Source organism: Sus scrofa, chromosome 3 (genome assembly GCF_054392235.1).
Source record: "Sus scrofa isolate SSC_HxYL_T2T_F1_AM1 chromosome 3, Sscrofa_HxYL_maternal_Yorkshire_Landrace_v2.0, whole genome shotgun sequence".
Taxonomy (NCBI): domain Eukaryota; kingdom Metazoa; phylum Chordata; class Mammalia; order Artiodactyla; family Suidae; genus Sus; species Sus scrofa.
In genome coordinates, this window is record NC_139385.1 from 99,690,628 (window position 1) to 99,713,231 (window position 22,604).

The following is a 22,604-nucleotide window of genomic DNA, read 5'->3' on the forward strand; positions in this document are numbered from 1 at the left end:
CATGTGGAAGTACCCAAGCTAGGGGGTGAATTGGAGCTGCAGCTGCTGACCTTTGCCATAGCTGCAGCAACACGAGATCCAAACCTTCTCTGCGACCTATACCACAGCTAATGGCAATACCGATCCTTATAACCCACTGAGCGAGGCCAGGATTGAACCTACGTCCTCATGGATACTAGTTGAGTTCGTTACTGCTGAGCCACAACAGTAACTCCCTTGTGCTCATTTTAAAAAAGATTTTTAAGCTATTTTTTAAAAAATCAAAGATGGTGCAGTAGAAGTTTACACAAGGAAACCAGTTTAAATGTATGCAAAGTATTTTTATTTATGTATTCAGATTTATCTTACTCTGTTTTGTTAACTAGATTATTTCTTAAGTTTGGAAAATTATTTCTTTACTGCTATTTTTGCAGAAAATGTAACTCTTCATAAAACTTGTTGAATAGGTTTTTAACAAGTGAACTTATTCATATGTGGAAATGTCTTCTGATTTCTTGGAAAATTATGTTTATTTTCTCAATCAAAAACAGACATTCAGGAAAATATGCTCTTGAACTGAGGTATATTCAAACTGTTAGTAAGGTTTCTTGTTGAAAAAGTGTAGTCTGTTTAGAATCTCTGAGCCTTCCAATACAGAACTTCTTTAATAGTAATGTTGGAAAACTCACTTGCATGTAACAATTGCAACTGCTTTACTAATTATGTATCTGCAGTAGCAGAGAGCAAACATCTATTTCTGAATAGATTGAATATGGGAGTAGATTCGGGACCAAAAAGTCAAAAAGAAAGAACGTATACCAAAAAAGAAGATTATTGTAGCCTATTAGTAAAGATACATGAGAGTTTACTCTGAAGACTTTAACATGTGGCAGGTTTGTCCAGATGAAGGTAAAAACTGTGCATGAGTACATTACCCTATAGTAGATGAAATCCCTCAAGACCTTCTTGTTTAATTAGGTACTAGGTAGAGCTTGTGTAGGGTAATAACCATCATTTCTTATGAGGATTTTATTTTGGCTGATGATTTGCAAGATTTTTCAGAGGTATTAATACAGCTAATGCTTTTCTGGTCTCTTTCTCTTGCCAGGACCTCTTTTCTTGGTTCCAGTCCCATATATCCAACTGACTTTTTTTTTTTTTTTTTTAAATGATTTTTACTTTTTCCATTATATCTGGTTTACAGTGTTTTGTCAATTTTCTACTGTGCAGCAAAGTGGCCCAGTCACACATACACGTATACATTCCTTTTCCTCATACTAACATGCTCCATCATAAGTGACTAGATATAGTTCCCAGTGCTACACAGCAGGATCTCATTGCTTATCCATCCCAAAAGCAATAGTTTCCACCTGTTAACCCCAAATTTCCAATCCCTCCCCTTCCCCCTTGGCAACCTGAAGTCTATTCTCCATGTTCATGAGTTTTTTTTTTCTGTGGAGAGGTTCATTTGTGCCGTATATTAAATTCCAGATACCAATGATATCATATGGTATTTGTCTTTCTCTTTCTTACTTACTTCACTTACTGTGAGAGTCTCTAATTCTATCCATGTTGCTGCAGATGGCATTATTTTGTTCATTTTTATGGCTGAGTAGCATTCCATTGTGTATATATGCCACATCTTCCTAATCCATTCATCTGTCAATGGATATTTAGGTTGTTTCCATGTCTTAGCTATTGTGAATAGTGCTGCAGTGAACATATGGGTGCATGTGTCTTTTTCAAGGAAAGTTTTGTCTGGATATATGCCCAAGAGTAGGATTGCTGGGTCATAAGTTAGTTCTGTATTTAGTTTTCTAAGGTACCTCCATACTGTTTTCCATAGTGCTTGTACCAATTTATATTCCCACCAGCAGTGCAGGAGGGTTCCCTTTTCTCCACACCCCCTCCAGCATTTGTTATTTGTGGACTTATTAATGATGGCCATTCTGACTGGTGTGAGGTGGTATCTCATGGTAGTTTTGATTTGCATTTCTCTACTAATCAGGGATGTTGAGCATCTTTTCATGTGCTTGTTGGCCATCTGTGTATCTTCCTTGGAGAAATTTCTGTTTAGGTCTTTTGCCCATTTTTCCATTGCGTTGTTGGCTTTTTTGCTGTTGAGTTGTGTAAGTCTGTATATTTTAGAGATTAAGCCCTTGTCAGTTGCATCATTTGAAACTGTTTTTTTTCCATTCTGTAAGTTGCCTTTTTGTTTTTTTTTAATAGTTTGCTTTGCTGTGCAAAAGCTTCTTAGTTTGATTAGGTCCCATTGGTTTATTTTTGCTTTTATTTCTGTTGCCTTGGGAGACTGACCTGAGAAAACATTTGTAAGGTTGATGTCAGAGAATGTTTTGCCGATGTTCTCTTCTAGGAGTGTGATGGTGTGTCGTCTTTAAGCTATTTTGAGTTAATTTTTGTCTGAGGGTGTGTTCCAGTTTCATTGATTTACATGTGGCTGTCCAGTTTTCCCAGTATGGCGCTGAAAGCAGACTTTTTCCCATTTTATATTCTTGCCTCCTTCGTCAAAGATTAATTGACCATAGGTGTCTGGGTTTGTTTCTGGATTCTCTGTTCTGTTCCATTGGTCTGTATGTCTGTTTTGGTACCAGTACCACACTGTCTTGATTACTGTTGCTTTGTAATATTGCCCGAAGTCTGAGAGAGTTATGCCTCCTACTTGGTTTTTGTTCCTCAGGATTACTTTGGCAATTGTGGGTCTTTTGTGGCTCCATATGAACTTTTGGATCATTTGTTCTAGTTCTGTGAAAAATGTCATGGGTAATTTGATAGGTATTGCATTGAATCTGTAGATTGCTTTGGGTAGTATGGCCATTTTTACAATATTAATTTTTCTAGCCCAGGAGCATGGAATATCTTTCCATGTCTTTGCATCGTCTTTAATTTCCTTGGTTAATGTTTTATAGTTCTCAGCATATAAGTCATTCACATCCTTGGTCAGGTTTATTCCCAGGTATTTGATTTTTTGGGGGTGCAATTTAAAAAGGTATTGTATTTTTGTATTCCTTTTCTAATATTTTGTTGTTAGTATATAGAAATGCAACTGATTTCTGAATGTTAATCTTATATCCTGCTACTTTGCTGAATTTGTTGTTCAGTTCAAGTAGTTTTTGGGTTGAGTCCTTAGGGTTTTCTGTATATAGTATCATGTCACCTGTATGAGTAGTTTTTGGGTTTGAGTAGTTTTTGGGTTGAGTCCTTAGGGTTTTCTGTATATAGTATCTTGTCATCTGCATACAGTGACAATTTTACCTCTTTCCAACTGACTTTTGGACATCTTCAGTTGGTATCCCACATTTTGACATATCCAGAATTTGAACTTGCTGTTTTTCCTGCAAATCCTGATATTCCTTCTTTCTGTTTCCTCGTTCAGAAGGTGAGGTGGTTTCAGAGTGCCATTTTCCAAACAAGTAAGTTATCCCTGGCAGCCATTTGTTATTTGTTTCATCCATACCAGTGGCGATGATTTTGCCCCCACTGGGGATATTTTTGTTGTTACAATTAGGGGTTCCACTGACATCTTGAGGCTAGAGGCCAGGGGATGCCGCCCAATACCCTGCAGTGCACAGGGCAGCACCCCACAACAAAGAATTATCTAGCCAAATTATCACTAGTGCCCAAGTCAGAAACCCTGATCCACTTTGTCTCGCATTGTCCACCGTTAAAAATTCTGCATCAGAAAGACTTTTAAATCCTGTTTTTATTGAGAACTATTTAGGAAACACCTGTGTTCGTCTTCTTAGCTACATTAGTCTCTCAGGATATTCTTCAGTGTGCAGATACTGTAAGCCATTACTATGCTGGATTTTAATAAAGCTGGAAGAAACGGATATGCCTGTGTTTCAGATGGGACTGTGATTCTCTTCCTTTCTATAGTTCAAAGCTGTCTTGATATACCTGGCTCTCCTTTTTTCTTCAGTTTTCAGGGTATTCCATTTCTGTGTATTGGTCGTCTGATTCTTCCCTCCTTTATTTGGATTTTGAAATGCAGGATTTCTAGTAAGCAGAAGCATGGCCAGGGTTTTAACACTAATGGGAGTGGGCTTACAAAGACATTTCTTTGATTACATCTCTAAATGTATGACAGTCTTGCTTTCACCCTACTTTCTCCAATAACATGATGTCTCCAATAACATATCATTTTATTAAAATCTGCCTTGGAGTTCCCATTGTGGCTCAGTGTTAATGAACCCAACTAGTATCCATGAGGGCGCAGGTTCAGTCCCTGGCATCACTCAGTGAGTTAAGGATCTGGTGTTGCTGTGAGCTGTGGTGTAAGTCGAAAACGAGGCTCAGATCTTGCGTGGCTGTGGTTGTGGCTGTGGCTTAGCCTGGCAACTACAGCTCTGATTCAGCCCCTAGCCTGGGAACTTTCATATGCCTTGAGTATGGCCAAAAACACAAAAACAAAAAAACCCTGCCTTTGTCAATATATTCCTTTAATTTTTTTGGAAAAAAATATTTCTTGTAGCTCTATCACTATTAGTAAGCCCCTAGATATTTTTAGCTCCCTAGCTGCTTTAGGTATACCAGCATCTATCCCAAGGGAAAGATTTTCTCCATTCTTTTTCTAAGCCCTTTTTAGGTCTTGGAGATGCCTTATACTTGCTCAGAATTCTCCTTTCCTCATCCTTTTCCTCGTTAAAGAAATAACAGCTTGCCCTGGTAGTTTATAAATAGAAAAGACAACCAATCTCTTGCTGCTCATCTTTTAATCATTGAATCAAATTTGTCTTCAAAATGTTATTTTGCATTAGAAAGGAAATATATACCAGGTAGCATTTGCTGACCGATTGCAGCTTTAATAACAATTTTTTGATCATGTGCCTATTTATACCTCTTAGAATCATCAATTTAACCACATAGCAGTGGACTTTTTAATCAAAAAATTTGCCAACCCATGACCAACTGACCAAGATCAAGTCTAGGTAATTATGTTGATGTGGATAAAAGCCCTTGGATGTAGTTCGTCGTGAACCTTCAATCAAATATGAACAGTTCTCTCCAGAGTATTACATGGATCTGGATCCTATGAAGGATCCTCTAAGGGCCCCTGAAACTTTCTTGATCTATTCATTTCAGTGTTCCTTTGCTTCATTCTAAACATGATTTAAACCAGTTCATAAATATAGATTATCACAAAACAGTAATGCAGAAGTTAAAAGTGTAAGCAAAAGAAAAATAAAGATGGAGATGGATGTAAATGGAGTCATGATAATCTGAACCTTGTCTATGGATAGGCTGTAAATTTGGCTCTGAGCTCTCTAGTCCTTGACACTAGGTTAGAGAGTTCATAAGACAGAACAAACCTACTGCTCAGAACTACAGATATTCTTGGATCTTGTGGTGGGCAGTTTCCTAGACAATATCTTGGTAGCTATGGTTTCTCGAGACTTTGTCTTACCACTTTTCAAAGTGGACTGTTGCTGTCATTACCAAGGTATAATTCAATAAAGGCAGTTCTTTTTTTTTTTTTTTGGTCTTTCTAGGGCCGCACCCGTGGCATATGGAAGTTCCCAGGCTACAGGTCCAACTGTAGCTGTAACTGCCAGCCTACACCAGAGTCACAGCAACGTGGGACCCAAGCCTTATCTGTGACCTACACTGCAGGTCACAGCAACACTGGATCCTTAACCCGCTGAGCAAGAACCAGGGATCGAACCCGCAACCTCATAGTTCCTAGTCAGATTCGTTAACCACTGTGCTACGATGGGAACTCCTAAAAGCAGTTCTTGAGTCTGGTCTAGGTATGCAGTGTGGTCCAGGTACTAAGCTCTCTGTTGCTCTGACTTGACCAGAGCTAGATTTATAATATCTGGAGGGTGAATGACCTATGTGCACTTTGAGCAGTTCTCTCTAAATATGGTAACTGTCCACTCAATTTTTAATAAGTAGTAGTTAGCACTGAGTTCAAAATTAGACTATCTAAGAAGTATCGGAGTGCAGCAATTTTATATTGCATATTGAGTAGAGAACATTTTTTTTGGCCATTCTTGCAGCATGCAGCAGTTCCCCAGCCATAGATTGAATCTGTGCCACAGTGGTAACCCGCTATAGCAGTAACAACACTGGATCCTTACCTGCTAGGCTACAACTCCGAGAATGTATTTTTAAGAGACAATTGATCTTAAAAGTGGAGGTAAAAGAAAAGTTCAGAGGCTAAATATTCTATTGTAAAATTCAAGGAACCATTATAAGGACTCCTTCCTAAATATGGTGGGCTGATTAAGTATAGACAGTTTAAGCCAGGTTTCCTCTGAACTTTAAGCAGTGCTCCTAGTTTTGAACAATGCACCTTCCTCATATGCTCTTAAAGATAGAACATTTGTGGAAAGTACACCATGCTATATGTGGCAGTTTATTTTGTGAGATTGTAATGTTTACAGTTAAAAATTGGGGAATAATGGCCAGAAGCAAAATTTATGTTTCAGAATAGTTGATCTATAATCCTTTCTAATAATAATTTGTTCCCAGCTTTATTGAGATATAAATTAGTATGCAACATAGTGTAAATTTTAAGTGTGCTTTCCTGGTAATAATTAACTAGCATTCCAATTGTCTACTCAAGCCATTTCTAGTTTTTCACAATAGATTTTGTCATTGTGGCAGAGACAGACCTCATTTAATCGAGTTCTGTTTCATTTTCCTCTTCTGTAGAACACAGGAAGAATGCACTTTTCAGTCTTGATTGTTATGTGATTGCTATAAGTGGTCAAAGCATAGGTTATAGTGGGTGTGAGTTCTCAGTGCTCTCACTTTCCCTGGCTGGGACAGTCTTAAAGCCATGTTTGAGATTATGGTGACACAAGGTAGCAGTAACCTGGGACACTGAGTTATTATTTTAGGACACCTGCCTTGAACCATCACCAGACCTGAAGAGGACTGGCATGAGCAAGAAATAAATTTCTGCTATGTTAAGACACTAGTTTTATTGGATTTATATGTTACCATGGCACAACATAACATACAACCAAGCTAACCCCTAACCAAATAATTTTCCAAAGTCAGTGGCCAAGGAGGAACCATTATAATTGCTACAAATAAGGTAAAGTATATTTGGTAATATACAAGTGCCCTCTGCTGAAATAGCTCAACTAAAACCCACCTGTTCCTTATTTTAAACGGTGATTTACAGAATCCCAACTTGCAGGTTTTAGATAAAATGTTCAACAAACTGAAAAGTCTCTATGTTTGGTGGGGACTGGGGAAATAATGGGGAGTAAAGGGTTGCCTTTTAAAGCCTATTGGATTATGTGTGCATTGTGTCTAGTTACACATTCTGTGCCCATAAAATTGGTAAAGCTAATTATTTGGTGAGACTCAGAGCCTACTGTCAACAGTGATTTTTAAATGTAGAGGCTTTTTTTTTTTTTTGGATGGTATTCATTTGGATGAGGCATTATCACTGAGAACTAAGAAGCCATTCAGTCCAGTTGCTCCAACATAGGTGGACTTTGAAGGATATTGCATGAGCAAAATAAGTCAGAGAAAGACAAACACTGTGTTATCATCACTTACATGCGGAATCTAAAAAATAAAACTAGTGAATATAACAACAGGTACAGAGAAGAAACCAGTAGTTACCTTTAGGGAAAGGGAAGGGCAAGATAAGGGTGGGGATTTAAGAAGTACAAATTACCATATGTAAGTAGTAAACTGTATAGCATAGGGAATATAGCCAATATTTTATTACAACTATAAATGGAGTATAATCTTAAAAATTGTGAACCACTATGTTGTACACCTGAAATTCGCATAATACTGTAAATCAGTTATACTGTAATTAAAAAAGAAAGAGCCCCATCATTAATTGCCTGTCATCATCAAAAATTGAGCATATGACCTTCTGTTTGTAGACTAGGAAACTTGATCTCCCAGACATTAGCAGAATTGTAGGCCTTCACAACTTAAGCAGAATCATGCCTTGATTAACAGTGTCCTGCGGACTGTCTTTATTACTGAATTTAAAAGTGAAGTTTTTTTTTGAAGTGAAATTTATAGTTAACTTAATTTTTTTTTTTTTTGTCTTTTAAGGGCCGTGCCTGTGGCATATGGAGGTTCCCAGGCTAGGGGTCTAATCGGAGCTGTAGCTGCAGGCCTATGCCATAGCCACAGCAATGCCAGATCTGAGCTGCCTCTGTGACCTACACCACAGCTCACGGCAACATCGGAGCCTTAACCCACTGAGCGAGGCCAGGGATCGAAACCGCCACCTCATGGTTCCTAGTCAGATTCATTTCCACTGCACCACTATGGGAACTCCATAGTTAACTTAAAATTTTAACAAGGTCCATTTGCCCATTTATGATTTATCATTTTAACTTCACACAGCCTCTTATAAATCCAAATGGTAGATTTGTTTTGTGTGTGTGTGGGAGGGGTAGGAAAATCCTTAGTAAACTAATTACTAATGAGTTGTATCCACATTTGCTGGGACATTTTGCTGTTAAAACTGCTTTGATATTGTCAGCAATCTATTGGTAATTTAAGATAGGAGAAAGTGTTGCCCTAGAGCAATTAAAACAGAATTTTTTGGAGTTCCCTAATGGCTTATCAGGTTAAGGATCTGGCATTGTTGCTGCTGTGGCTCAAAGTAGCTGTGGTGGTGTGGGTTCAATTCCTGGGCCCCAGAACTTTTGCATGCCATGGACATGACCGGAAAAAAAAAAACAATTTTAAGTGTCATTAAGTATCAGATCACCAATATTATTTGCAAGCCCATTTTACTCTTCATGTATGTACTTCATTGGATACATGTGCAGGCAGACCACTGGGACAACTATATCCTAATTAAAACAAAAGAAAATTATTTTTCGAATCCCAAGTATTTATTTTGGGGGGAAAGGAAGTTAGGACAGGAGCTTTAGTTTTTGACAGCTTGTTCATTTGAGAACTTTTAGCCACTCAATCTATAATTTCAGTTAGTTACAAATGTGGGCCATAGACAGAAGTCTGTAGTTAAGAGAAACTATAATGTAATATTTCTGTGGGTAGGCATTTACAAATCTAGCTATTTCTATTCATTAATTTCTTAGTGAGTGGGTTCTTTAATTACGGGTCAGCTAGGTATCAGACACTGATTTAGAATCTATGACTGAAAAAAATAAGCATAGGTCTTTAGTTAAAAGGAAATAATGCAGGGCCATGGCAGAATGCTCTTTTTCTTTTTAAGATGAGAGAAGCTTGAAGATGTTTTTTGACTAAGGGGTCTCAATTTGTTTAAGGAAAACATTAGATTAAATATTTGGATATAAAAGTGGTCATTTATATATAGGATTTCAGATAAGACAGAGGGAGATGGGATTAGCCTCAAATAGGCCTCTTTCTTTGAGAAGCAGAAGAGAGATGAGGATGGGATGGGTATACGTAAATTTATAGTTTGAGTATTAGAAACTCAGAGAATGAGAGCCTAGAAGATCTCCTACCTTTTCTTAGAAGTAGGAGGTAAAACCTTGCCAAGAAGGAAACTGAAGGGAGAGTAGATAGGAGAGACTTGATTTAGGATGGTTGTTGTGGGAAACTGGGAACCAGTGAGAGATTTGCTGAGCATTCTGTGGGCCAGTGGAGGTTGGAAGTAGTATAGTCCATATGATTATATGGTAATTTTTTTCCCAGCCTCTCTTCACTTTCTCTGTATTGGGGTTCAGAAGGAAAATGGTTAGATTGGTCCTGAGGATTGTCAGACCAGGTACAGAAGAACTGAGGATGATAAAATAAAATAGCATAAGTGGGGGAAAAAACTGTAACTGCAATGTATACATCTAAGGATGACCTGACCCCCTTGCTGTACAGTGGGAAAATAATAAAAAAAAAAAAAGAAAAAAAAGAAAAAAAATAGCATAAGTGATGGGCCTATGAAATTCTGCCAAATAGGTAAAGAAATGAGAAAGGAAGGAATCTAATAGACTAGACAGCAGGAGGAATTGGGACTCGAGGTCTCAGTGATACTACTGGTCAGGTGTAGTGCAGTAAAGGAGAGCAAACTCTGGTGTATTTTGGAATTGAAAGACAGAAAAATATGGGTCTGAAAGTGGCACAGAAGAACTATGAGAATGCTGAAACTGCCTCCGAGACTTGGTGATAGGTGTGACAAGGTCTGGAAGCATGAGAAAACTGTATCTTAGAAATTGGTGAACAAAGTAATTTGGGGGGGAGGATCAGGCTTCTGTGAGGACAGGAGGTGGAGTGAGTGTTCTGTACAGTCTTCCAGATGAAAGCGAGTTTGTTTATAAGAGAATAGGTAGAAAGTTCCTGAAAACTTTCTGGAAAGGTTTCGGAGGGAGTTAAAATTTACTTTATAATAGTAAGCTTAATTTTTTCCTATTTTCTCAGACTAATGCATTAGAGTTCCCTAAACAAGTTAGGGAAATGAAGAATGAATTTTTATTTTCTGAGAGATTCTGAGACCATGATTCATTCTTTAATTTGATTACCACAGGAAAATGCTTAGGCTAGATGATTTTACTTAATTTTCAAGTATTCCAGAGGGAGACATCCTAAAAGTGGGAGAGAGGTAAGTGAATTTGCACATCAATAAGTTCCCTTTCACCTGATCTTTTCTCTAACAGTGAAGTTGTAGTTGTAGGAATTGAGCTTTCATCTTTTTTTTTTTTTTCCCCCACTTAACACACACGGCCCAACCTTGTACCTGCATATCTATATGTGTTAGGCTTGTGCTTCCCAAAGTGAGTGACCAGGTACCTGTACTTGTGGTGTACTTTAATAAATTGTAATTCCTGTGTGATCATTTGGTGGACCTGTGATTACATCATCCAGTTTTAACTTAATCAGTTCTCAAAAATTGATCAAGTGGCTTAAAAAGATGTCTGCAAAAATAATGTTTTATGTGGATAATACTAAAGGTATCAGTACAAGTGAACCAATAAAATAATCACAGAGCTGCTCTTCTATTCTTACCAGATAGTCATGTCATATGATAAAAATGCTGACTACCCAGTATCTGCTGATGAGAAGTTTAAAAGTATCAAGAAAAGTATTTAAAATATGGTTCACCTTTATTAATGTTAACAGTGAGCCTTGACATTAGTATTTAGTATGCACTGAGATATTAGGTAATGAAAATATCATAATCAGCAAGACACTCTAAGCACCCAAAACATCATATGATACTCAATCCATTACTTTTATAAAATTTACTGGACATAATGAGCTCCTTTTAAGTTTCCCTATTCACTAGTGAAAAGGCAAAAAGTTATCCATTGGGAAAACATATGTTCTTGCTGCTACAGTAAAACTGGCTGAAATAATGTGGGAACAAAGTAAAATGCATTTCTTATTAGCAAATACTGTTGAAAGGAGCATATGAAACATTGCTAAAGAGTTAAAGAAAAGAGCAAAAATACAACCTTGCAGGTAGGAAGTATGGTGTACTAAGTTGAAAGAAGATATATAATATTTATAACATGTCTCAGCTTAGGGTATTTAAGATTCTGTCTCAGTAAAAAAATAGTTACTTTTCAGAGAGCCACTAAAGGAAATATGTACTGGAAAGGATATATTTACAACTATAATGACTTATTTAATAAAAAAATTCTTTTAAAAAAGCTGTGTAAGATGGACTGACTCTGATGGAGTGGCTCACTTCTTTGTAAATGTAAGGAAATGGATACCATCACACACGAAATGAATTTACTGCATCATCAATAGTCAGACTAATATAGGAAAGGAGTTGAAACCAGAATTGCATGAAGTAATAATGTTGTGAATAATTTTATGAAATCATGACCTTTAAAATATACAGTCTTTGTAGTATTTTATAATGAGATGGGAGTGACCGTGATTATTGTTTGTACATCCAGAGTTTTGCTCTTTATCTTGTGACAATATAAAAAAGAGTCCTTGAACTTAAAGATGAACTGTTACTTTTATTTTGTAAAAATACAAATGTTCCAATTTTCCCAACCTTTTTTTTTTTTTCCCTTGGTAACAAACAGCTTTAAGTAGTATGAGACCTCGTATATATTTTCTAAAATAATGTTGATGTAAAGTAAAAGTGATATTTTAACTGAGTGAGGAAGAAACTGCTTTCCAAAAGAAACTTTGCTATGGGGAGGTGATTTTGTGTGTGTGTGTGTGTGTGTCTAAACCTGTGGTATGTGGAAGTTCCTAGGCCAGGGAGTGAATCCAAGCTACAGCTGTAACCTCTGCCACAGTTGCAGCAACTCTAGATCCTTTAACCCACTGTGACAGGCTGGGAATTGAAACCACACCTCCACAGTGACCCTGGCGGCTGCAGTTGGATTCTTAACCCACCACGCCACAGTGAGAACTCTGGCAGATGATTTTGAAAACAGATGCTGGTAGTATTTCTTTTGTTATGTGATTTTCTTGTCAAAAACAATGTACATTACCTAGAAAAACTCTCATATTGATACACTTAAAATAATTTGAAACGGTTTCCCTGGACTTTGAATGCACTTAATAAAAATATGAAAAAGTTAAACTATTAATTAGCTTAAAAACTGATTAATATCAGGAAAAATTAAAATTTACCAAATGAATTTTGATAAAAATTTTGCATAATTGCTCCGTGTGTTAGGTTAGTATCCTGATTAGTTTATCCATGCCATGATGTAGTCCTCTTGTTTGAATCTACATGCTTTTTGTAAGATATTTTTTTCTTTTTTTTCTTTTTAGGGCCACTCCTGAGGCATATGGAGGTTTCCAGGCTAGGGGTCTAATCGGAGGTATAGCTGCTGGCCTTATACCACAGCCACAGCAATGCCAGATCCAAGCTGCATCTACAACCGACACCACAGCTCACAGCAATGCCGGATCCTTAACCCACTGGTGAGGCCAGGGATCTAACCTGCAGCCTCATGGTTCCTAGTCATATTCATTTCCAGTGTGCCAAGATGGAAAACTCCACTTTTTGTAAGATATTTTTTCAACTACATCAACGTTTATAACCAGGTATCAAAATAGATTGGACTTTGAGCTGAATCTTGAAATTGCCATGTCACTGTGAATTAAATTAATGAGGCTTAGTTGATCACTTTGTTATTTTTAATATTTTTAGTAAAGGTGAAAAGGGTTTCTATCTTTAATAAGTGAGTGAAGTTATTTTAAATATGTATCTTATTTTATGTTTTATTTGTTCTTACTGCAAATAATGTTAATTTAATAGTATACATGTATAATTTATATGTGTGTAAATATCTACATGTTGGGGTTATGTACTCAAAAACTTCACAAACTGGAGGTGCAATCAAAACATTTGAAGATCATTAGATCATGGTGCCTAGGATTTGTATGATATTTTACAATTTATAAAATGCTTTCGGAGTTCCTGTTGTGGCTCAGCAGTTAATGAATCTGGCTAGCATCCGTGAGGACGCAAGTTTGATCACTGGCCTCAGTCAGTGGGTTAAGGATCTGGCATTGCCATGAAGTGTGGTGTAGGCCAGCAGCTGCAGCTCCAATTTGACCCCTAGCCTGGAAACCTCCATATGCTGCGGGTGCAGCCCTAAACAGCAAAAGAAAAAAAAATGCTTTTGCAAATGTGTTCTACCTTAGCAGCCTTTTGATGTGGAGGTTTCAATTATGTCCATTTTTTTTTTTTTTTTTTTTTTTTTTTTACTTTTTAGGTCTGCGCCTGTGGCATATGGAAGTTCCCAGGCTAGGGGTTGAATCATGGCTGCAGCTGCTGGCCTGCACCACAACCACAGCAACATGGGATCCAGGCTGTGTCTGCAACCTACACACACCACAGCTCATGGCAATGCTGGATTCCCTAACCCACTGAGCAAGGCCAGGGATTGAACCCGCATCCTCATGGATACTAGTCCGATTCTTAATCCACTGAGCCACAGCAGGAACTCCCAGTTATGTCCATTTTATAGGTGAGGCATTAGATGCACTTCTCAAAGAGGAACTGAAGGTCAGAGCATTTAAATGACTTGCTAAAGGTCACACAACTAGTTAATAAGGCTCATCAACTCCAGCTCAGGGCTTATTACTGGGTGGTGCTTTTTCCATTCATTCCATTCTTGCTGTTCTTCTACTGGTCATTCTTTAAGTTTTGATTTCCTGCCCTAATCTGTCTCTTATTTATTCTTTAAAGCCCTCAAGTAATTTTTTTGTATTTTGTCTAAGTTTTTAGTTGTAATCAGTGGGAGAGAGACTATACAAGTAACTTAAGACTGAGAACAAAAGGGTGGGACCATGAAGACATTATATTAATGAAGAAAATATACACTGTAGTAGATGGCCCAGAAGTCAAATGAATACATTTGATTTGGAAAGCCATGCAGAGGAAACATAGAAATAAAATTTAGCCAGATGCATCCTAAACACAAGGGCAGGTTAGAGATGAACGATTGTGAAAAATATAGATAGTGGGTATGTATAGTATCCATACATTTCCGTGCCATGGTAAACTTGGCATTCATAAGCAGAATGAATTAGGAATTGTAGGGTTTATTTTGATCCTTGTTTTGGTTTTAGTACAATTTCATATAACATGTGACCTTCTGTTTTGATTGTTCTGTGAGCATACAACAGAATTAACAAAATGGGAGTCTTTTATATAGAAATAAAGAGTTAACAGTTGCTTTTGCCTGCTAATAGATCTCAAGATAAACTGAGTTTAACATATTAACTTGACAATGATTGGGTCAGAAAAATGACTTAAAAGTATAGTATGGTTTCAGACATCATTTTCTAGGTTACTATCAGTGCCATAATGTAGGAAAAGAAATATATTTGACAAAATAAAATCTGGTTTTAACAGGTTTTCATAAAGGCTATGTTTTAAATAAAGCTTCTGGGCTTTTTCACATTATAAATTCAAGGCATAGTTTGATCTTCGCTCAGCCTAGTGGCAGCACATCTGGAAATACTATGCATCACTAAAACTTTCATAGGAATTTCACCTGCTTTGAAATATTACATATGTGATTATGCTGTTCTCTTAGTATTCATTGGCATATTAAACTAAGATGGCACTGACGGGTATATTATTGTGTATGTTAATAAATCCACAGATTTATTAATCAAATAGTTACAGTTTTTGCCTCTAATTGTTCATCAGGCCAGTGACCTATCGTGCTCACAGGAAGAAAACCAAAATGGTGCAGTTAAAATTGGAACCAGTAACTAAAGTAACTATATATACCCTTTCCTCTTTTTTTTTTTTTTTATTATTATTGAATGGAAAGATCTACTGAAACTTGTGATAGTTTCACTGGTTTAGAAGATTTTAGAGAATTACTTGGGGCTTATCACAGTTTAAAGAACCTTAGACTTGGAGTCAAATCATTCGGATCTGAGACCATACACCTCAGATTGAGAGCCATGTGCTGGGACTCAAACTCATGTGCTGGGACTCGAAATAGCCAAGACGCAGACTGAGACTCAAACCCATGGGCAGGGACTCACACCCGGCCAAAATTCAGTTTGGGACTTGAAGCCACTGTCTTTTAGTTAAAATCCCACACCTGGTCCCAGGACTTAGTGAAGTTCAGGTTCTTTACATCTTGGCACAGAAAGAATTCGGCAAGAGGCAAAGGGAAAGGTAAGAGGTAGATTTATTGAGAAATAGACAAGGTATGGGCCGTCTCAAAAGAACAGGGAGTGGTCCTGGGAGAAACACACTCCTCATACGGAGTGTGGGCCATCTCAAAAGCAAGAGGTAAGAGGGCGAGGGGCCCCTAAGTATGGGGTAGTGAGTTTTTATGAGCTGGGCAGTTTCATAGGCTAAAGGATTATTCCACCTATTTCTGGGAAGGGGCAGGGGTTTCCAAGAATTGAGCCACCATCCACTTTGGCCTTTTATGGTTGGCTTCTGAACTGTCATGGCACCTGTGGGTGTGTCATTCGGCTGATGTCTTAAAATGAGCATATAATGAAGCTAAAGGTCCACTGGAAGTCACATCATCCACCATCTTGGACCTAGTTGGTTCTAACCAGTATTTGTCATATTCTCAAGGACTATTTCATTCTTTTAAGGGTGGTACCCTGCCCACTTCCCTCCTGTTTCAGATCTGGTGTCAGCTCTGTTGTTGATGTATGGTATCAACATAGGCAAGTCACTTAAGATTCCCATAACAAGTGCGTACTGGTCCATTTGGCTTGATCACAGATGATTAGTCTTACACACACATATTAGCATAAACATATGGTTTATTTAGTTTTAAAGATAGGGCTACTGGAGTTCCCGCTGTGATACAGTAGGTTAAGGATCTGGTGTTGCTACAGCTGTGGCGTGGGTTGCAGCTGCAGCTCTGATTTGATTGTGGACCTGGAACTTCCATATGTCTCGGGTGCAGCCAAAAAAGAAAAATAAATAAATAAAGATGGGGCAAAAGTGGGGTAGTCAGATGACCTGGAAAGGCTTGTCTGCACTGCAGGAGCCTGTGGAACAACTAGGGGAAGTCTCCTCAGTTGGCCTGAGGCATTTGTAAGTCAGTATGGTCTGTCAAATTGTAGAAGTGGAAGAAGCTAAAGATTCGAACGGGCAGCTCTCCTCCAGGTTGCACGGCCATCCTTTTATCTTCCTTCTGAATGTGTGGTATCTACATTAGCAAGAATGTGCAGAGTGAGGGGATTTCAGTTTAACAAGATGCATGTTAAACTTTAATCGAATATAAGTAGAAATTCCCTTAACCAATCTCACTTTAACCCATGCACTCTAGTCTTATCATCTTCTCTGTCAGTCCCGTCTGACTATGCCCATAACATGCTCAGTGTTTGTAGCTGATAGGCCACTTTCTAGTGTGCCAACATCCTTTTGCCCCTACTAGCTGAGTTGTGTGCTCACCAGGAATCAATTATGCTCATTTCCAAAATTTTTATTACATTTGTGCATCTGCAGTGACCAGTTGTTGCTCCTGATGTCACTGAGAGTCTTCCTTATGATGATAGTTGTTGAAATTCTGCTTGTTGAAATTGAACCTGCTTACTCCTTTGCAAAACTGGGGCTGGGTGGGGGCGGGGGGTGTGGATTTGCAGTTTGACCTTGTTGTTCATTTAGTTTTCCTGCTAACCCCTCCCAGTGTTTCCTTTATCTGTTTTCTCATAAGTGAGAATGATGATACTTCCTTTAAGTTTACTGAAAAGGGTAAAATTTAAACAATATATGGAGATGAAAAGAGTCAAAATAAATGTGCTATGTATTTTAGATGTGGTACTCTTATTTTTTTATAATGAGTCTGTGTGACTTACAGTTTAAGATAATACTCTTCTTAGATTGTGTTTTATGTACAAAATCAGATGACTCTGGTTGCCTTTCTTATTGGAATTTTGAAACACTATGGTTTGAGGAGTTTCTCAAACTCTGAATGAACTAAACTAAACTTAAACCAATAAGCTTAAACAAATTATAAGTTGATGGGCTAACTTCAGTGGTTTGGAAGATGATGTGGATGTTAGAGAATTCGCATGTCTCAGGTCCTGTGAAATATCACAGTTGAAAGAATCTTAGACTTGGAGTCAGACCAGCTAGTCTGATATCAGCTGGACTCTTGAGAGTACTTGTCTTTGCTGCTGCTCTGATCTTGGTCCGTTAATCATTGGTGGATTTCACAGGGATTTATAAAAGATTTCTTAGACTAATAAAAGGCATTAGATTTGATTCACATAAAACCACTAACTGTTTTTAGCACTTTTACTTTTCACGGACATTAACCTCTTTAGTTAAACTCTTTTCATCCTGCAAAATGAAACCACTATCTTACAATTCTTTCTTTTGTTTGTTTTGTTTTTTGTTTTTTTTAGGGCCGAATGCACAGCATATGGAGGTTCCCAGACTAGGGGTCAAATTGGAGCTGTAGCTGCTGGCCTACGCCTTAGCCATAGCAACACTGGATCCAAGCTGCGATTGCACCCTACCCCACAACTCATAGCAACACCGATCCTTAACCACTGAGAGAGTCCAGGGGTTGAACCTGCGTTCTCATGGATACTAATCGGGTTTGTTACCACTGAGTCATGATGGGAACTCCCATACAATTCTTAGTTAAGCGTATGTGAATTATCCTTTAATTGGTTATTAGCTTTTGGCAGCAGTATGTACACATTCATGTTTTGGGGTCATATACACTTGAGTTCGAATCCTGGTCTACCATGTACAAAGATTTATGACCTTTGGAAAGTTACTTTAACCTCTTTTTAAATGTCTTGTTTTATTATCTCTATGCCTGCATGATAATATATACCTCACAAGGTTAATGAAGATAAAAAGAGAATGTGTATGGGCATAGGGCATAGCAGACACTTGACAAATGTTCCTTTTCTCTATGTGTCAGTTTCATTCTATATCATGGATTAAAAGAGCCAAACTTAAGCTACATTCTTATTCACTTGATGTGGTAGGTCTTTGCAGTAAAAGTAAGAGGGAAATAACATTTGCTACTCTGAGCTTCTTTCATTTCTAAAGTTAGACCATCCATATCTTAAGTCCCAACTGGTATTGTCAGCTATTTAGAATGTGAACATTTAGTTTTATATGGCCCTGGGTACTTATTTTGGAATATGTGGCCAGAAATTGGAAGGAGAGAGGAACTAGGTGAAGACTGTAAAAAGAATAATAGTTTATTGTGATCATCCGGGCCCAAGTAATCTTTCCAAAGTAAGTCTAAGTATAGATTACTTCTCTTTTTTACGCAGAGGTAGGGAAAAAAAGGGGCATTTACCTTAAAGTACTGTTAAAACTTTCTAGTTAAAAGTTTTTTATCTTCCTTTTCTTGTTTGTTTCTCCAGCCTCTGTTCCATCACTGACCCACCTTTGTCGTGTGGAAATTCGGTCTAGTCTAAAACCAGAACACCTACGATGTGATAATTTTATCCATCAGTTGCCTCTTCCCAGAAGCCTACATGATTATTTGCTGTATGCAGAGGTTCTGAGGATGAATGAAATTCCAGAACTGGCAGTTATTCAAGATGAAGAAATCAGTGAAGCTACTTAACACAGCTCATGTCTTGGTCTGAAAACCACTAAGACAAGGAGCCATGGAGTATAAATTCTTCATAATTTCATGGTCACAAAAGATGATTTTTATTTATATGATTGATTAATGCAAATGTTTACAACTAGTTTTCTTGGTTTAAATAAAAAAGCTATTGTAAACCTCCCTTATGTTACTTTATTGCGGTTTCATTACCAGTACACTTTGTTGTAGTATTCATTTACCTAGCCATTTTCTGCTTTATTCTGTTAATAAACTGTGGTGCTGCTTCTAGTGCTAAACATGACATATTTCCTGCAATGATTCTGTGTTGCCTAGAGCTAGGGCTCAGGATGGAATGCATCAGTCTTCACTGAAAGTGTGCATAGCGGAGTTGAATCTGTTATTTTATTTGAGGTTGAGTATCTCTTATGTTTATAAAAGAACTATCTTATATTCCATTTTCATGTTTTAATTCAGTCACTGTTATAAAGAATTGAAATTCATTGGCTTTTCACAGGTAAACTCAGGGAGAATTCTTTTTTTAAAATGAATCATTTTGCTCTTTTTTCCAGTTCCTTGATACTCTCTTTAGCTAAATGCAAAGGCAAGAATAGACCTGAATGCAAAGATATGCTTAGTTGAAAAAAAAAATAGGTTGGTATTTGAGATAAATGTGTGTTTTACCAACATTTACGTTATTAGGAGACTGGAAGAGGCATTTCTGAAATACCATCTTTAAAGAAAGATATGTATTCCTGAATCACTCAGTATCAAATAAAACTCTAAAGCTCCATTCAGCCTCCAAATCAGAGAGCAGCTTTGATCCTATGAAGCAGTGATTGCTGGTTCTATTAATATTATAGCGTGTCTCCATTTTACTATCTAGATATGTTTCAAATAGTCCATGAAATTTACACCTTAGAATCCTAAGTTAATGAGACACTGCCTCATTAGTTTTACAATTGTTTGATCTGAATCTAGAGTCAGAGAGGACTAAATACCGAATCAAGAGAGCTGTGATAAGCAGCTGGGGGCACCAGCCTTGCGAGAAAGGTTATGAAAACATTACTGTAATAATAGACCCAGACGTGGGGCCCAAAGGAGGACAAGTATTCTCTCCTGTTGGGATCCTGTGACTTAAAATAGATGGGAGTGGGTCAGCCAGATCCATCTCTGATAGCTGTTTGTTATTTGATTTAAAAAAAAAAAAAGGCAGTGATGACTGGATACCAAGTGATGCAGACATTTTTAAGGTCCAGGGAGATGACTAAACTCAGCCCTGGTTGCTGCCTATGGGATGGAGATAGAGTTTGAATATGGGAATATGGGCAGGAATAAGGGTGGATATGGAAAAAACACGTGGAAATTATAATAGTTAATAAATTTTTAAAAAGTATGTACTATGTAATATTTTAAAAATGTTGTCCACATCTTTATTTTTCCAAACCCTACCTATGCTCTGATTTTAAAACAACCAGTTTTTTGTTAGGGTCCACTGTACATAGAATGTTTATAATGTTTATATTTGAGGGTGAATCTTCTCACGTGTTTTTGTTCATGTTAAAATATGCAATAAAAAACTATTCATACCTTATCATTGGTCTCTTATTAAAAATCTGTATTTCAGAGATTTTAAAAACCCTTAGTAGTTAAAACATTAATGATTTTACTTACTGTATATAACCTATCTTTTAGACTTTTGTAATAAAATATTTATGTTTTTATGACTGAATAGTGAGAAATCTCATCTGAAAGTATCTAAAGGTAGGTGAATTATAGTTATAGCTTCTGATCAAAATGACACATCTAGTTAGTGTGAGTGTTAAGCTCTGCCCTACATGCACCATAGTGCTTTAATACTCTTAAGGCCACAGTGAGCCTGATGAAGAACTCCATACAGAGTTCTCTAATGGTGGTACATATTACCCAGAGCAGAACATGAGTCAGGTGGGTTTTTTTTGTTTGTTTTTTTGTTTTGCTTTTTAGGGCCGCCTCCACAACACATGGAGTTTCCCAGGCTAGGGGTCAAATTGGAGCTATGGCCGCCGGCCTATGCAGCAGCCACAGCAACAGCAACATCAGATCTGAGCCACATCTTCAACCTCCACCACAGCTCATGGCAATGGTGGATGAACAGGGATTGAACCTGCATCCTCATGGGTGCTAGTCAAATTTGTTTCTACTGAGCCATGATGGGAACTTCCATGAATCAGTTTTAATAAAAGTTGTTAAGGAGTTCCCGTCGTGGCACGGTGGTTAGTGAATCCGCCTGGGAACCATGAGGTTGCGGGTTCGATCCCTACCCTTGCTCAGTGGGTTAAGGATCCTGTGTTGCTGTGGCTGTGGTGTAGGCCGGCGGCTACAGCTCCAATTCAACCCCTAGCCTGGGAACCTCTATATGCCGTGGGAGTGGTCCAAGAAAAGGCAAAAAAAAAAAAAAAAAAAAAAAAAAAAAGTTGTCAAGAGTTTACCTTTCTTTGATCTGATGTTCTTGAGGTATATATCCTGCTGATCCTTCCTGTCATGGGACATTCTTTTGTGATCATTTGATGTAGTAGCCGTGATCTGAACATTGTTTCTTTTTTTTTCTTTAGGTAAGTTTTTTATTGATGTTTAACACGTGTAAAGGAAGTACACAAGTCATAAATATGCAGACCGATTGCAGTTGACCCTTAAACAACACGGAGATTAGGGGTACTTACCCTCTGCACAGTTGAAAAATCTGCGTTTGACTTGCAGTTAGCCTTCTGTATCTGTGGATTCAGGCAACCATAGGTCCAGTCAACTGCAGATTGTATAGTATTGCAGTATTCCTATTGAGAAAAAATCTGCACATACATAAACCCATACAGTTCAAACATGTTCAACTGTATTTTTACAAAATGAAGACAGCTATGCGCTCAGCATACATTTTAAGAAACAGAACAGTACTAGCATCCCAGAAGTTCTCTTTGTGGCTATCCTAGTCACTGTGCTCTTGCTGGAAGGGTAACCACTCTTGCATTCTAGCACCAAAAATCAGTTTTCTCTGGAATCATACACTATGCCCACCTTTGTTTCCTGTTACTTTTGTCCAAGTTTACAGATTCATTCGTGTTGTTGTGTATAGGTGTAGTCATTAAACATCATTTCTTTGTTTCCCTCTTCCTTTACCCAAGTCTTGATAGGTAGCTTTCTGTCAGCCAGTCTCTTTTTTTGTTTTAAGGGCCGCACCTGCTGCATATGTAAGTTCCCAGGCTAGGGGTCGAATCAGAGCTATAGCCGCCGGCCTGTACCACAGCCACAGAAACACAGGATCTGAGCCAAGACTGACCTACAGCATAGCTCATGGCAATGCCGGATCCTTAACCCAGTGAGCGAGGCCAGGGATTGAACCTGTGTCCTCATGGACACTGGTCAGGTTTGTTACCACTGAGCCATGACGGGAACTCCCAATATATGCAGCTTTCTGATGGTCCTACTTCCTAGAGCAGTTACACACCTCTGTGTCCCATAACCATCTGTGACATTGGTAATCTATTTTTTCTTTTTATGGATGCACCCGCGGCATGTGGAAGTTCCCAGGTTTGTGGTCCAATTGGAGCAGGCCTACACTACAACCACGGCAACGCCAGTTCCAAGCCATATCTATGACCTATGCTGCAGTTTGTGGCGACACTGGATTCTTGACCCACTGAGTAAGGCCAGGGATTGAAT

General features: G+C 38.0%; 1 protein-coding gene across 8 annotated transcripts in view; it reads left to right on the plus strand.

Annotated features, from left to right (window-relative positions):
* Window positions 1-20,502, plus strand: part of ASB3 (ankyrin repeat and SOCS box containing 3) — a 111,615-nt gene extending 91,113 nt beyond the window's left edge. For 7 of the 8 annotated variants that reach the window (XR_014839436.1, XM_013992808.3, XM_085015667.1 and 4 more), the window contains one exon: window positions 18,721-20,502. Coding sequence is in view for 7 of the 8 variants with exons in the window: in XM_085015667.1 (XP_084871793.1) it covers window positions 18,721-18,926 (206 nt within the window). In the remaining variant the exon portion in view is untranslated. 8 annotated transcript variants of the gene reach the window in all.
* The last annotated feature ends 2,102 nt before the right edge of the window (window positions 20,503-22,604 follow it).